Source organism: Antedon mediterranea, chromosome 2 (genome assembly GCF_964355755.1).
Source record: "Antedon mediterranea chromosome 2, ecAntMedi1.1, whole genome shotgun sequence".
Taxonomy (NCBI): domain Eukaryota; kingdom Metazoa; phylum Echinodermata; class Crinoidea; order Comatulida; family Antedonidae; genus Antedon; species Antedon mediterranea.
Window position 1 is genome coordinate 4,940,523 of NC_092671.1, and position 16,297 is coordinate 4,956,819.

Here is a 16,297-nt window from a genome sequence, read left to right on the forward strand (position 1 = left end):
AATTTTCAAGGCTGGAATAAACCAATTATATATTTGCTAGAAGAACAAAGTTAGCGTGCTTTACCAGTTTCAACAAAAGATGCACTTAAATCTGAAAAATTGCATTAACAAATGAATTTCATATAAAATTACAATACAAAGTTAATAGCTAAAATCTAGACAAAAAATGTCTTGCAATTTTAATACCATAAAGAGTTATTATTTTTGTAACTCAGTAAATACAATTTTTTTTTTTGGTTGTTTTTAATTTAAACGGAAATAGTAATCTATAATTATTATAGCAATTCAAATGAGTTACAGTATATCATAAAATAATAGTAATGAACTGCACTGTGAATGGACACACTACAGTTTCTAAAAAATAGTTTTACATTAACCAACATGCTCACAAAAAAAATGAATGACATTGCTAAAGATTGGTTCCCCCTTGGATGCAATGTAATAGTGTTGACCAACCACAAGATTGCACCAAACTTTAAGTCGGTTTTTAAAATAACTAAGTATTTTATGAATTTTGTCTTTTAAGTTGTTATTTTTTTGTTATAATTATGTGAGACGAAATAAATGAAATGAAAGTCTTAGATCACAAATTCCAATTGAGTTGACCAATCACAAGATGGCACCAAGCTTTAAGTCGGTTTTAAGTATTTTTAAAAAATGTTTATGAATTTTGTCTTAAGTCTTTTCATAAGATAAGAGGACTGGTTTTACAGAACTTCTTACTCATCTTGACTTAAGCACAAATTTGATACTGCCAGACCAGTATTGGTAAATTTTGAACAATACGAAAATAAAGGTTAGAGTTAACTGTAAAATGTAATATAGTGTAATGTATTATATAATATTTTCATACACAAAATTGTAGACAAACAAATATGTACATACCAAGTGCAAAAAAAATGAATACAAAAGTATTACAATTATTTAAAAAAAAGAAGTTTTTCAAGAATAAAAACATTCTAATTTACACATTAACATAAAAATATCCAAATATGCCAACATAATTCAGCTAATAAGATTTGGCAATTACTTTCCTATTCAAATTTTTAAAGCCGATTCTCAGTATTGTATCTATTTGTTCAATAGCATACAATACGCAAATCCTGTGATACAGATCCTATGATTATAGATCCGAACATAACCCTTCACCTAACCTTCCTTGATACAAGTACTATGTGATAGACATGATAATTTGCCTAGATACTGGACACATTATTGTAATGTGGAGATACTGAGAATCTGGTTAATTTTTAAATAATACTTTTTAAGTAAATATCAACTATGAACATATTTTAAAAAAACAACAAACTGCAAGGTCTTCATTGAAGATTCTCGTGGTAGTGGTCAAGCTATAAAAAAGAGACAGATAATTTGTATAACATACAGTATAATACTAATTAGTTAAATTCAAAGTAGGTAACTGGTCGAAAGTAGCATTTGTGTGTTATGTCTGTGTATTGTCAACACTTGTAATATGAGCACATCACATTTTTTGTCACATAAAGTTTGATAGTGTAGACAGAGCTTAACCATTTCCAAAATAAAAGTTTCAACTGGATGAAATAAATAATTGTTAACTTACTATAATGTTATTAGGAGGAGCTTCTATCCTAACCGGCTGAGGTTGTCGTCTTGGAGGTACCCTTTGCATACCAAACTGGATTTCAGGTGAATAGTAGGTGGCGCCTTTGTATGTTAGTCCGTGGTTGTCTATCATAACTTCTTGTTGTATTTGTGGGCCCATTGAGGGCATGTTTTGCGTGGCTGCAACTGCTGCCTGAGGTACACTCTGAAATTATTACACAAATCAAATCAATGGCTACTACTATAAAGCTCAATATCACTGTAGCAAACCTGCTTACAAATTTAAGAGTCCTAGTTTCAAATCCTAGCTCTGTTTCAGTACCAGGATTTTTGTCTAAACCTAGTATACAATCAGATTTTTTTACAGGGAGGTTCGTTTTTTCTTCAAAAGAAGCACAAATCGACATGAGCTAGGCTAGTATTTACCATACTTCCACTGCTGATCTCTACTGTGAAAAGGGCCATTTCAGGAAGGTGGGTTCGTCTACTGTGGTTGGCTACAGGCTTGGTATAAGACTTATATCAAGACTATTAGAATTGTTTTACTTTTTTCATTTTATCTTCATACACATCCAACAGATAGTTACAACTAATGATATACTATTGTGTGCTTATAGAGCAAGTCTAATTTGAGGCTTAGGAATTATAGTAGAAGGGGTCATGAGTCACTTGACACTAGTTTAACATTGAACCCATGACCTTAGGATTTGAAAGCAGGCATGTTAATCACTAAGCTACAGCTCCACGATTAGTTCAGTCATCATACAGTTTAGATCATTCAGTTAACATATACTTACAGTTACTGGGAAATGTTGTACAGGTACAGGTGGAGCGATCTGATATGGAGCACTCATTGGTCCTGCTATACCTTGAGCTGGCCTAGGATGACCATGACCAGGTCCTGTTAGTCCTTGCGCTGGTCTAGGATGAGAAGGTCCTGTTAGTCCTTGCGCTGGCCTAGGGTGAGCAGGTCCTGCTAGACCTGGTCTTGGAGGATGGCCATGCTGCGGCAGCGGATGACCTTGCACTGGGCTAGGCTGAACAGGAAGCCCTTGAGCTGGCCTTGTGTGTACAGGCTGTGGCACAGGGTGCCCTGGATTATAATGCACGTTCACAAAGGTAGTTGGAGGGAAGGCTCCTTGTGGCGGATGAGCTCCCATTGATACTGCTGGGTGTAACATTCCTGTATTCCGCGGATGACCAGGCTGTAAACCTGAATCAAGTCAAAATAAAATAATTTATAATTTAAAAGAAACTTGTTCTAAGATTCAATTAAATAATGAAATATAGTTTTGAAGCGTGCAAGTTTACTGTTGTTTTAAGGTTTCACAAATGACATGATACATTTTTCTAGTAAACTTAAAGATTGTTAGATAAAAATTTAAGATTAAATAATAAATGATCCTGGAAAGTAATATAAATCTAATAATTATAACTAGAATTTAATTCGTCACTTTGACGAATTATAGGTGATCATTTTTATCAATTTAATGAAATTAACATTTTTTAAACATGCACGTACGTTAACATACCATCGTAAAAAGTTGATGTACGCCATCCTATGACATGATGCATATACACTTATAGCGCTGAGTTGTGCCTATTATGTGTCATACAATATGTACAGTATATACTGTATATCTATATACAGTGTAGCATAGGTAAAATTATGGGACCCACATCATGTTCTAATTTTTTGGTATAATGGAATTATCAAAATAAATTCGAAGATGACTATTTCGAAAGATAATGAATTGAGCAAATAAATATAAGGATTGGAAGAGAATTTGACACGTATAAGCGCAATGCGTGCTCTTTGAAATTTGTATAACTTCGACTAAAGAAATTTAAAAACTACGTTTTAACTTCAACTGGCCACATGATAACATCACAACATCCGATAGGCTTAATTTTTATATGAATTCATATCTACATTTCATCAGCTTTCATAATAAGTTATAATCTTCAAGGTCACCTTTAATTCTGAAGAGCTATAAGATATTCAAATATATGGTGTAGCTGAAATTACACGACCTAGTTTATTCAAGTTTTTACGCGTGATGACGTCATCAAAATAAAAATGTTGACAACTCATAAGAAAGATAATTAATTGAGCAAGCACATACTAAAATTTGTGCGAAAATTGGGTTCAAATAACGGAGATGCGCTCTATTGAATGTGATAACCCACACAGAAAGATAAAAATTACTATTTTTTTAATGGAAGTGGCCATTTGATGACGTCATACCATTTTGTACGTCTAATGTGTATACATTTATATCTACAACTTATTGGCTTCCATATTAAGTTAAAAAAATTAGGGGTCATCTTCCATTCTGAAGAGTTATATTCATTTTAAAAAGGCCCTACTTTTTACAATTTTTAGCACTTTTGTACAATTAATGTGCGCATTTTGTCATTTTTAACGTGCTCGTATAGCGTTATTTTAAGTCGGAACTGACTCAAATTTGGTGAATGTACTAAAGATGGTGAGTAGAATGAGATTTGTAAAAAAAATTCACATTTTTTATGCTTTTTAAGTATCGCGCGCGCAAATTTTTTTTTTTGCGCAGTAATTTTTTGAAACACGCAAATGGCCTAATTCATGCTCTAAATTGATCAAAACTTAATTTTGAGCATTTTTAATTTTTAACGCGCGATTTCACGCGCATGACCCTACGTGCGCGTGCGTTTTTATTTGCTAATATTTTTACCCTTAACCTGAAGTTTACGTGAAGTGAATTTCATTAATATGTGATAATGAATTATGGAGATATGATTGATAATGTGATTTCGCAAAATGGCGTAAAAATGACGTCACGGACGAGTGATGACGCTGGAAAGCTTATTAGGATTAAGTTATATTATTTGAAAGATATTCTGAAATTTTGGTAATCATTGACATTAAACTTTTTGAGATAATTGTTACACAAAATAGTGTACAGAAACAATAAAAAGAAAAATAATAATAAAGATTTTATACAATAACAATAGGTGATCATTTTATTCTAAATGATCACCTAATAATTCATAACATTATTTGTTTATTCTTCTTGCCCCTTGCATATTTGTTTTTGTGGCTGGTCTCTTTTCCCAGTAATTTTTTAAGGTGCAATACCCTATATGCATTTGTAACTCCTCCATCTATTTGTTATATTCTGTATGTTCAATTTTCGGAAATTCTAAATGGAATTGATTTATTATGTTGTATTTTACCAAAAAGTAGGAAAAAAAATCTTAAGGAATGTATTAAGAGAGCTCCTTGGAATTACTTACCTTGGACTGGTAAACTATTTGGTAACATGGCTGCCGCATCAGAAAGCTGAGCTTGTGATGTGTCAGAAATTGAAGGTGGAGGCTGTGTAATTTGATTTGGTAGTCTAGGCGACGGTGAACCTGATATATTTTGGCTCTGTCGCATTACTCCATGTGGAGGTGTATGTGACGAATCTGGTACGTTTGGTGGCGGTGTTCCATCGCTTCTGTAAACTTGACCCTGATAGCCTGGAATAAATTACAATTTTAGTACATTTATAATTTGCCAATATTCATAAATTGTTACAGAGCCAACACAGCTTTAAAAACCACATATCTATGACATTTTAACAACAAAGTTATTATTAATTTAAATGATTTTATAAAAAAACTGTACTTTATTTTTAAAAAACATTGATTTAAGTTTGTAATTATTATCTAATATAGTAATTTTTAGAAAACACTGCAGCCCTTTTGATGTGACCCCTGACCTGTTTGTAGTTCATTAATTTTCGCTTTAGTTGACTCCCTAGTTCTAATATATTAAACTCTACCAAACATTTTGGGTGGATCCAAGGGCAAATTTCTCACAAAAATTAACCCTCAAACAAAGGATGGCTAATTATATAGGTCTAACTAGCCATAGCTCATGAACATTTTTGCCTCTTTTGAAGAAAAAACAAACTTCCTTGTAAAAAAGTTGCATTATTTTAGATCAGGATTATATTAAATAACAGACAAGTTGCTGTAAAAACTAATTGATTCATTAAAAGTTTTGTGGACTTTGTACCTGGTTCATAATAATGTTGCGGTGGTGATTCCGACTGTCTACCAGCTCTTGCATCTGCTGGTGGTCGCTGCGATGAAAATCGATGAGGCCTGTTTCCTCCCTAAATAATGAAAACATTTTAACATTCAATGGTGTATTCGAAAGTAAATTATGTTTAATAGGACACAAGTTTCTTAAATATGGCACAAGATTTACATCAAATTTGATATCATCAATGTTTCCTATTTGGGCATTCATTTACTACGGTATTAACGTCAAAACAAACAATTAATTTACATTTCGTTTTTTGGTTCTTAGTAATGTTGCATAACAAAAACACATATTGTAACATTAGAAATGTAATAAAACAGTAATACTGTATATATTTTGATATCAGTTATCTCAAAGAACTTATAACACAAGAATCTCCTGTTCGTCCGAAGCGCGTAACAATTTCGAAAGGCATTGTGGGATAGAATAGAGCTATGGGTGGCGCCATTGTGAGCCATGGAGTAGGGCACCCGCATCAAATTAGAAAGTCAAAATCATAGAGGGGATCTGCTAATACTCTAGGGGGGTAGAGTAATTGACTTCCTAGTTTGGAGGGGGCGCTGCTCCATGCTGTGAAATGGCGTCGCCCAGTTTGACCTTTTAACCCTGTACTTCCGATACTGTGTTTTGAATGCAAATTGAAGAACAGGAGATTCTTGTGTTATAAGTTCTTTGGTTATCTTTACTAACCCTTCTTTCAGCTGCTGGAGCATGCATGCCCTTATCTGAAAAATTAAAATGTTATTTTATCAACTGACACTTGTCAATTATATATATTATTTATCTACAGTATGAGAACATTGCTTACCAAACATTTCCACAAAGTAGCATAGTTCCTTGTAAAACTATCATGAATTAGATACAGTCATTCAATTGCTGTAAAGCTCTGTTACAAACTAGTTTGACAAGAAAGTGTGATGTGTCCAAATATGGTAGTGATATGCTTAAAGTGCTATTACATCATTTTGTCCATATATGGGCACACCACATAAAGTTTGATAGAGCTTAAGTGTGAAAATTAGGTTGCATGATATTTTAGGAAGGGATGCAACATGCAAACCCTAAAAACAAAACACCCCCATCCCCCAATTTACCTTCAGTTTTAACATGCTGTTCTTTAGTTTCCTCTTTAACAATTTTCCTCTGACCTCCTTCAAGGCGTATCTGAAAGTTCTGCAGTAATTTTGGAGCTTGACTATTTACTGCAGTACCAGCATCGTTTGCACTATCTTTAGGGACCGGCACCACAACAGAAATCTTTGGTATTTCTTTTATCGTGCTACGTTGATGGCGTCTTTGCGAGAAAGACTTTGCCTCTCGAGATGTAGCAGTCTCAGTCGCAAGATTATCTTCTACGCTTGTTGATGATGTAGTAGGCGTTGGTTGGGTTTGTATAGATTCAGTTTTTGCCGGTGAACTAGACAATTCAGTATTTTCTTTCCTTGTATCTTTGGCACCCCATTGCATTGGCACGTCACTATCTGTATTCTTACTAGCATCTGTTGATAAAGAGGGCCATTCTTCTTCAACAACTGACACTTTTGAGGTGTCAGTTTCTTGATACTGCCTGTTTTCATAAGGCCTATTCACAACCGGGCCCTTACCTCGACCCCTACCCCTACTTTCATTATACCGCCCCCTATTACTGTATCTCATATCCCTATTTCCTGTACTTTCTTCTTGCCTCTTATCAAAACTGTTATCACCACCTAATCTATTTTGTACATTCCTATTATCATATCTGTCCCTTTGTTTATTTTCAAAACTGTCTCTATCCTGTCTGTAACGTGTATCCCGTTTATCATTCCTATATTCCTGCCTGTTCCTTCCTTTATAATCCTCTCCATCTCTTTTATCCCAGTTTCTATTTCTTTCCCTGTTCTGTTGTGCACCATCCTCTTGAGATCTGTTTCTCTCGTCATAACGATCTTGATTCGTATATTGTTTACAGTCATTATAAGTATTTCTATAGTTATTTCTTGTATGCCCACTTTGATAATTTTGTGTTTCAACATTCTTGTCATATACTTCATCCACCATTCTTTCTTCGGATTGTTTTGGATATGTTTTACGTCGCCCTCTTTGCAGACCTCGGCCAAAACCTCTTCTTTGTGGTGGGGACTCTCGCTTTTCTTCTGCCTGATAATCATTGTTTCTTTTATTTTCAATGTAGTCGGATACTAACGGTTTTGAGCGCTGTCCTCCCCTTCCGCGGCCACGATTACCTCTACTGTAAGTAACAACATTAAAGATGTTGTTTTATTTAGAACATATGATACAGAATTCAGGGGGATCCAGGATTTTTTAAACAGGGCAGCACTAGCATTATATTATTAATAATCTGTCAAGTATAGATCAAAAATTTGTTCATACTTTCATTTTAGCTGTCAAAAGATATCTGTGGCCGTATTCCCTTAAATCAAGAAAATATTCCCCTTAACTTTTAAGGGATCTCACAGGTCCCTTTAAAAGTTTCCTTAATTAGTAAGTACCTTGTAAATAGCCCTAAGCTAGGTAGAGATGCTAGGCGCCATGTTGGTCTGTCCAGTAACCAGTCTAGGATTCATATGCCTCAACACAGACAGGTTTAAGCATACATAGAAGTTTGGTTGGTTAATAGCATGTAAACCTGTTCTTCTTGATCCTCACTTTACAAATTAGGCCTATATATTCATGTATTTGTTTTGACTGCTTTCTTTTTATTGATCATCACACACTGGCACTGGTTTATGTGTAAATTACAACTAGGCCACAGTAGGAAACAATTGAGAACCCCTAATATATACTTACCCACTGTTGTAATCATTAAAGGTCGGAGGTGAGTTTCGTTCTCTGATATCATATCCATAAACATGCATAACATCTCTATATGGCTTTGGTCCTTGTTCATCTAGATTGAATCTATCATGCCCCCACTTGCCTTTGTCATCCCAAAGCTTCTTTTTAGCAGGTCTGCCAATAGTAAAAAACAATATAATTAATTATGAATGATGCATACTGTATTACAGACTTTTCTACTTGTAATAATTTGACTCTATACATTTTCCAGGCCTTGTCTTTTGAGGGATGGGACTGTGCCTAACACACACCTAAAATGACCCCTAAGGTGTGTCATTTACAGCCCACATGGTAAACTTCTATACATGAAGATACAACAGCATACATGTCTAAAAAAGTGCACTCCTTAATGCATTCAGACAAAATATAGTATTAACACCTACAGGATACTAAACAAACCATACAATTTTTTTAAAAACCAATGTTGCTTATAAGGCTTAAGTAGTAACACCATAATTACCCAGAAAAAAAGGCAGGATTTGGCCATAAAGTAATAAACAAAAAGTACAAAATAACTCTTGACCTGATACATTGTTCAATTGGTTAAAGTATGCAAGCTTGGACTCCAAAGAGTTCAGTTTTTGAAGACTCCCCTTAAAAGTTTTCAAGGAAAAGCATTAAAAACAACTTCAGTAAAGTACTAGTCACTTACGCTTTAGTGTCTTCAGTTGAATCGGTTCGATCATCATGCATAAAAAACAGACCTTGCTTAGGAACAAATTGGGGGTTCTCTGTGTCTTCTTTTTCTTCATTAGTTTCCTTAAAAAAAACAATGAAACTTTAAATAGTGACTTGGTTAGCTCTTGCTCTTGTACCACCAGAACCACTGGTTGGTTACTGTCTTCATAAGATACACCATAAGATATTACTGTTATTAAGAAAAAATATAAAATTTAATACATTACCTCCTCTCCCTCTTTCCATCCTTCTTCCTCGTTATCATCATCAATTATTTCACCTTCTTCAAGTTCCTCATCTTCAACAATTACATCTTTCTCCTCTTCCTCTGTGATTTTTCCTTCTGATTGTACTTCATCTTCTTCCTCTAACACTTCCTCTCCATCACTAGAGACTCCCCTTCTCCTTCTAACTGGTGCCCCATCCTCATTATCAGAAACTTCATCATCATTATTTTCATTTTCCGATTGTTCACCTTCGACCTCTTCAGATTTGTCTAAAGTAGCACCAGTTTCTTCTTTATTATCAACAGGCTTTATTTCATCATTAATCTGAGGATCATCTTCATTATCTATTGTTTGTTGATTAGTAACAGGATCTACATCACTTCCTTCTTCAATTTCACTTTCATTCTTTATATCAGAGGTCATCCCTTCAGCAGTTGACTGCAAATCAACATCTGATGGTTGTTCATCATCATCTCCTTGATATTTATCTGCAATAGCATTTACTACCTCCTCTTTACAATCATCTGTGGCAGCACTAACTACCTCTTCTTTACAATCATCTGTGGCAGCACTAACTACCTCTTCTTTACAATCATCTGTGGCAGCACTGACTACCTCTTCTTTACAATCATCTGTGGCAGCACTAACTACCTCTTCTTTACAATCATCTGTGGTAGCATTAACTACCTCTTCTTTACAATTATCTGTGGCAACAATAACTACCTCTTCTTCCTTTTTTACAACCTCTACATTTTGGGTGACCTTTACATCAGATGTTTCTTCAATTTTGTCCACACTTTCAATTTCTGTCTTGCAAGTTAAATTTGCCTCTCCTGCTTCTTGTATCTTGTTTCCATCGACATCACTTCCAATGTCTGTTTCCATCTAATTATTAGTAAGCAAAACAATCATAAAATTAAAACCTTGTTCATTTGTGCCTCACCGTGAATTCTATATTTAAAACTAAACATTATTTGCATCAGTATCAATCAGTAGAGCTATGAAACTACTATGTACCTACCTATAGTAAATTAATCTAGCTTAGCCTTAGAGCCAGGAAATGACAACTGCTATACAGTAGCGCCCCACCCTAGTTGCAGTTAGAATCAGAGAAAGGAGCGTTTTGAATGACAAGTGACAGTTTTGTTTGGTCCAGTCCAGATTGCATGGAATGACTAATCAGAATCTGTCGGTATTCTACTGTATTTAATTGTCAATTTTATTTATTCATTTTTGTGATATAACCTAGACCTAGCCTAGTACAGTAGTTAATAACTAAGTCTAAATATGTTTTAACTAAATATAATAAAAGTTTTATAGCCCTATGTTTTAATGTACACTTTCAAGTGTATGTATGACCCACTCTACGACCCCCGGGAGAGGTGCGTCATTGTCCAATGTGCATCATACTGTACATTATGAACAACATGACGCACATGTGCATAACAAATATGACTTGCCTTTATTAAGCCTGTTTTCCTGTCGACGTTAGTCGACGCTATCATCGTTAATCGTTAAAAGTTCAACGACGATCGTTTGAAAACGATCAAGTTGAAATGTTAACGATAGCGCGAACATTTGATTTCTAGCGTTGAACGTTAGAGTTGAAACTCCTGTCTTCCTTCTCGACGTCGTAGTAACGCGCATTTTATAGTAACTTTGGTAAGGCTAGGCCTAGCTTTGACCGCGCCGCGATGCAACAAAAATAAATGTAGTAAGCAGAATTTGCCATCAATTATGTGACGTCATGTGCTGTATCGCCATGATGATTGGTCAGTTCTTACGTTTTAGCGTTGCGATATCGCTAGAGTTGAAATGGATTCAACTCTTGCGATTGTCAACGATCGCGACTTGTAGCGTCGACAGGAAAACAGGCTTTAGGTGACCATGACGCGCCAATTTTGATGCACTGTGAATATGTTTATTATGTTATTAGTTAGGGGGTCAAGCTTAAAGTATCATACTTATTTGACCTCCTTTCACACTTCTTTGTTTGTTTTTTTAAGTACAAGTATCTCTATATATTCTTTTTTAATTAGATTGATTACCTTACTGTTTATTACTATGATACTGTTATCATTGTTTCACTTTACTTGTACTATTTTTAAAGTGTGAAAAATTGAATAAAAGTAAGAAAAGAAAGAATGATATGGTGGCTGGTAAAGTGGTGGACATTGACACTACACCATCGTTCATTGATGTGGTGTACCATCTACTGTAGGTTTTTTGAAGTAAATAATTATTTGTAAATGACACACCCATGACGCACCTACCTCGGGAGTCGTATAGCCTAGTGGGTCATACAATAGTCAAGTGCATTATAATTTACATTTTTCAATCAAAATTAAAAAATGAGTTTCCTCAATGTGTGCAAATCGATATTATAGGCCAACCAAGCCTACTGTAGTTAGGCCTCTAGGGGTCATTCCATGTCAGATCACCCAATGGTAAACACCCTACTGTCTCGGATTTTAATGAAAATTGGTACAGGTGGTTATTAGCCTAAAAAAAGCTTAAATATAAAATTTTACGTAATTCAGAAAAACGGATTAAAAGTTACGGGCTGGACAAATTGTGGAAAAAACGCAAAAAAACGTAAAAATGGGTGCGGCCGCCAATTTTCAAAAGACCATAAAACAAGAACTACAAGTCCAATTAAAAAAAAATAAACAGTATGGGAAAGGAAATGCCCCAAATATTCCAAATTTGTTATCAGAATTGTAGTAGAATGTCTTAAAATATATTTGACCTTTTGATATATAAAATGACCCCCGGTTTGACCTTGTGGAACGTATATTTTTTTAATGTCATTACTTTTTTTTAAAACTATAAAGTGGTATTTATAACATATGTAAAATTCTAAGATGTCTTTTACCTCATTTAGAAGATATAGTTATATCATGTTGTCTGGGTTTGTGTTTTGTATCAATCTATGTGTTAATTGATATACCAGGAGGATATTGATGAAGTAGAATACTGTACAACAAGCAATGGGTAACAACAGACCGCACAACATTAATAACAGTGAAAAAGTATTGAAGAATGCGGTGATGAGCTAGCTGACCAAATGAAGCTAACAAGGCACCAGTTACTGTTGCTGAAGCTCAGGGGTCATTTATCCTTTGCAGGAGATAGTAACTCAAAGATGATTTTGCTGAAAATTACGCTTTTGTCATCCAAGATGAAATAAAAAGCTTTCACTGGAAAAACAAACAGGCAACACTGCATCCATTTGTAGCATATACAGATGTGAGGTGGATGGAAATTTATCTAATTGCAATACACTCAACAACAACAGTGTGGATTTTCCAAAAAGTTGTTTTAAATCATTTGAAGGGTAAATTTTACGAAATAAAGAAGGTTCACTACTTTACCGATGGATGCGCAGGTCAATATAAAAATAAGTCCAATTTTATCAATCTATGCAATCACAAACATGATTTTGATTTCAATGCCGAGTGGAACTTTTTCGCCACATCACATGGGAAAAGTGAATGCGATGGAATTGGGGGGACATTACAACGACTGGTAACCAAAAAGAGTCTAAAACGTCCATATCATAATCAACTACTAACATCAATAGACATGTTTAATTTCTGTGTTGAAAACATTCCTGGTATCATTTTTTTTCATTTATGGGAAATGACTATTTTACCTTTCTATTTACTTATATTGTTCTATGTAAAAGGGTCCTACAAAAAAACAAAGCTACAGCTTTTTTATGCAGGATCCTTGTTATCAGTTGTATTGCAATTATGTTGTAATTGATGACTAAATAAATGTGGAATAAATTGAAATTTCATCCAAAGAAATTAAAGAATCTGTAGCTCGACTGAAATCTCGATTTTCTGAAGCCAAAACCATCAAAGGCACCCTTCAACTGCACAGATTTGTACCGCAACAAGATGGTTCTCTTATGGTATACAAGTGCACAACAAGATGAACCAAGGAAAGTAAACGTAACAAGCTGCCCATCAACATCTACTACATTTGCACGAGAAGTTCCACAATATGCAATTTCTCAAAATCATTTTGTGGCGTGTTTGTATGATGGTGTGTGGTGGATTGGGATGGTGCTGGATGTCATGTCAGCTGAATTTGGTGACTAAACAGTACTTTAAATCATTTATGCATCCTCCTGGTCCTTCAAAAAATGTCCATTGGCCAGATAAAGCTGATGGATTGAAGAATCAAGTGACCTATGTCTTATTGATGCACCATCACTAACATCATCATCAAGTAGGAATTTACAGTATATCAAAACAAGAAGAAGATGCAATATTGACTACTTTCAACAGGAATGATATCTTTCAATAAAACATTTATAGAGGCAATGTAAAATATAACTGATTAAACATGTTAAACACTGTTTTTCACATAGAATTTGTTTGATGTGCAATTTTGAAAGCCTATAAAATAGAACTGGTACAAAAGACATCTTAGCTTTATCTAACATTTTACAGGCAAGAAGTGTGAAAATATAAAAATTAATATTTTAACATTATAATTTTTGTTCCACAGGGTCATGGCAAAGGTCAAATTATAGGTCAATAGAACATTTTAAGGGAAATTTATAAGAGTTAATTCTGATTGCAGATTTGGAATCCTCCTTAAATGGCCATTAATTTGTTACTTGTTTCATTAAAATCGGACTAGTAGTTTTGAAAATATTCACGTTTTAAAATCGACGGTCTCGCGATATTTTGCTCTTTTTAACGATTTTCGGCCATTTTAAATTGCCCGTAACTTTTTAACGGTTTGTCCGATTTGAATAAAATTTGAAATTTTGGAATTTTTCATAGTGATTACCATATATTTCAAATTTGATCAAAATCTGAGATGGTGAGGTGTAAATTTTGGTTTTTTTTGGGTGATTTGACATGGAATGACCCCTAGGCCTAGTTTAGGCTAGTTAGAAGTTTAGGCCCTGCAAACTACTCTTTTTTTGGACAGCTCATCAGTCAGCTGAGATTAATAATTAATAAGCAAACCTCCAACGATTAAAAATAATAAACAAGAAAACCATAATCAATTGGACTTTTAAAACACGATTGAATGGACCGAAACATCTCATGGGGCGAAACGTCCCAAGGCGAATCATATCAGGGCCGAATTATCCTGCGTACACTGTAGCCTGCAGCAGGCGAACGCCTAGCTAGGCCTAGCCTGGCGATATGATAGCCGATGATTCAGTTATGGTTTCTAACAGCTTCTTCTTTTTTGGTATACACATAATACTCATATACTATTTAAAAAACTATAATCACCATAGGCCTAGAAATAATTAAAAACTTACGATAGAAGCTTCGTTTGGTTCCTGAATTTCAGAAGTCACACTCGCAGTTGTTTCCGCCATTTTCGTGAAACACGCGTAACTAATCAGTGGTTGCCAGGCTAATCAGTATATAGACCAAATTCTGCTCCTTTAACATTTGACTTTTTTTTAAATGTAATGGAAATATTAGGGTCATTCTTCAGTAGGCCTAAATGTCTAAAATCGTGTCCCGATACTTTGGTGGGATAGAAACTGAAAATTCATCTTTAAAATTAAAAATTCTTGACTTATATAATAATCAACATCGTAAATATAAACCAAAGATAATAACATTGATATTGTTAATTTTTATAAAAATGTTTCAGGCAACCCCCTAAAACCTCATGTCCCGATCGTACATCTTCAATTTAATGATCGCCATATATATTTGATAACAGGACTTTTGTTATTGAAAATATTAGTTAATCATGATTTCATGCGATTTTATTCTTCAAAATACATCTCTACATACAATAAATCTCAAACTTTAAAGTTTTTGTTTTGAAAAAGCTTGTCCCGCAGTTTTGTGTCATATCCGTCACATAATTTAAATGTGCCGTCTACAGGTTAATGAACGGCGGGGTAAAACATTGATTGTGCGTTGTAAACCTGCGAAGATATTGAAATAAAACTAGCCGCACATTATTTTCAATAAAAGATGAAAAAGACTAATAAAACGAGGTTTTAGAGTTACAGTTGCGTACCTTTATTCAATGTCATATCCGTCACATTTCTCAATGTTTCGTTGTGACGGAGATGAGGGCCAGTGATGGATATGACTTTTTGTTATTGCCAGGGCCTTTTTTGTTGTGCATTTTGTTTTGTATATCTTTATTATGTTATTACATTGTATATTTATGTGACTCTGGTCAATAAACATATTCAAATCATATCTTAAAGTCATTTCCGTCACATGATTTTTGAGGTTCGTCATATCCGTCACGGTTTCATCAACGTCACATGGATATTTTATCCTTTTAAATCCTAAAATATTTCAGTAATGAACGCAATTATGTGGTATAATTGAAATATAAGATATATTCTTCTACTATGTCAATGGTTAGTAATATTAATTCAACAGAACATACTATTTTCTGAAAATTATTATTTTTTGGAATTATAATAGTAAATTTTTTTGAACGTATATTTTTCTATCTTCGTATATTTCATAAATGTGACGGATTTGACAGGAACATAGAACCATGTATTTATAAAATACGAATAAAATACGAAATATATAATAAATATTGCGCCAGTAATACATGTTCATTTATCTGAATACACTTTTAAAATCTAAAAATGCAAGTTTTAAAATCGATTTTTTTATAAACCTCAAATTAGACACTTACTGAAGAATGACCCATTAATGACGTGACATTCGAGTGTGAAGATGTAAATAATGTTTACAATTTTGTTGAATATGCAGTTTTAATGTCACATAATAGGTACCCACTTTTAACAAAAATTGGATCCAAACAAAATTTATTTACATGAAAAACTGTAAGTTAAATCAAAACAACAATACTCCAAAACCGTAAGGGTCAAATTGGCTGCCATCCAATGGATTTTTGGTTGAATTTA

The 16,297-nt window shown here is 34.1% G+C and overlaps 1 protein-coding gene across 1 annotated transcript; it reads right to left on the reverse strand.

The window, feature by feature from the left end:
• Nucleotides 1-573: 573 nt before the first annotated feature.
• Nucleotides 574-14,850, reverse strand: LOC140040134 (uncharacterized). The gene is made up of 11 exons (XM_072085830.1): nucleotides 14,699-14,850; nucleotides 9,403-10,287; nucleotides 9,150-9,256; nucleotides 8,450-8,611; nucleotides 6,754-7,889; nucleotides 6,350-6,384; nucleotides 5,630-5,729; nucleotides 4,861-5,088; nucleotides 2,382-2,797; nucleotides 1,583-1,789; nucleotides 574-1,349 (listed from the first exon to the last, which is right to left on the reverse strand). The coding sequence occupies exons 1-11, from the start codon at nucleotides 14,756-14,758 to the stop codon at nucleotides 1,320-1,322; spliced, it is 3,366 nt and encodes a 1,121-aa protein (XP_071941931.1). The 5' UTR covers nucleotides 14,759-14,850; the 3' UTR covers nucleotides 574-1,319.
• Nucleotides 14,851-16,297: the final 1,447 nt, after the last annotated feature.

Bases quoted from the DNA above. Each gene is read 5' to 3' on its own strand.
- LOC140040134 (XM_072085830.1), bottom strand. From the start codon at position 14,758: ATGGCGGAAACAACTGCGAGTGTGACTTCTGAAATTCAGGAACCAAAC. The intron at 6,385-6,753 runs GTAAATTGGGGG...TTAATTTTTCAG, and splicing joins ACAGCATGTTAAAACTGAAG to ATAAGGGCATGCATGCTCCA. The intron at 5,730-6,349 runs GTTAGTAAAGAT...TTCATTATTTAG, and splicing joins CTCCAGCAGCTGAAAGAAGG to GGAGGAAACAGGCCTCATCG.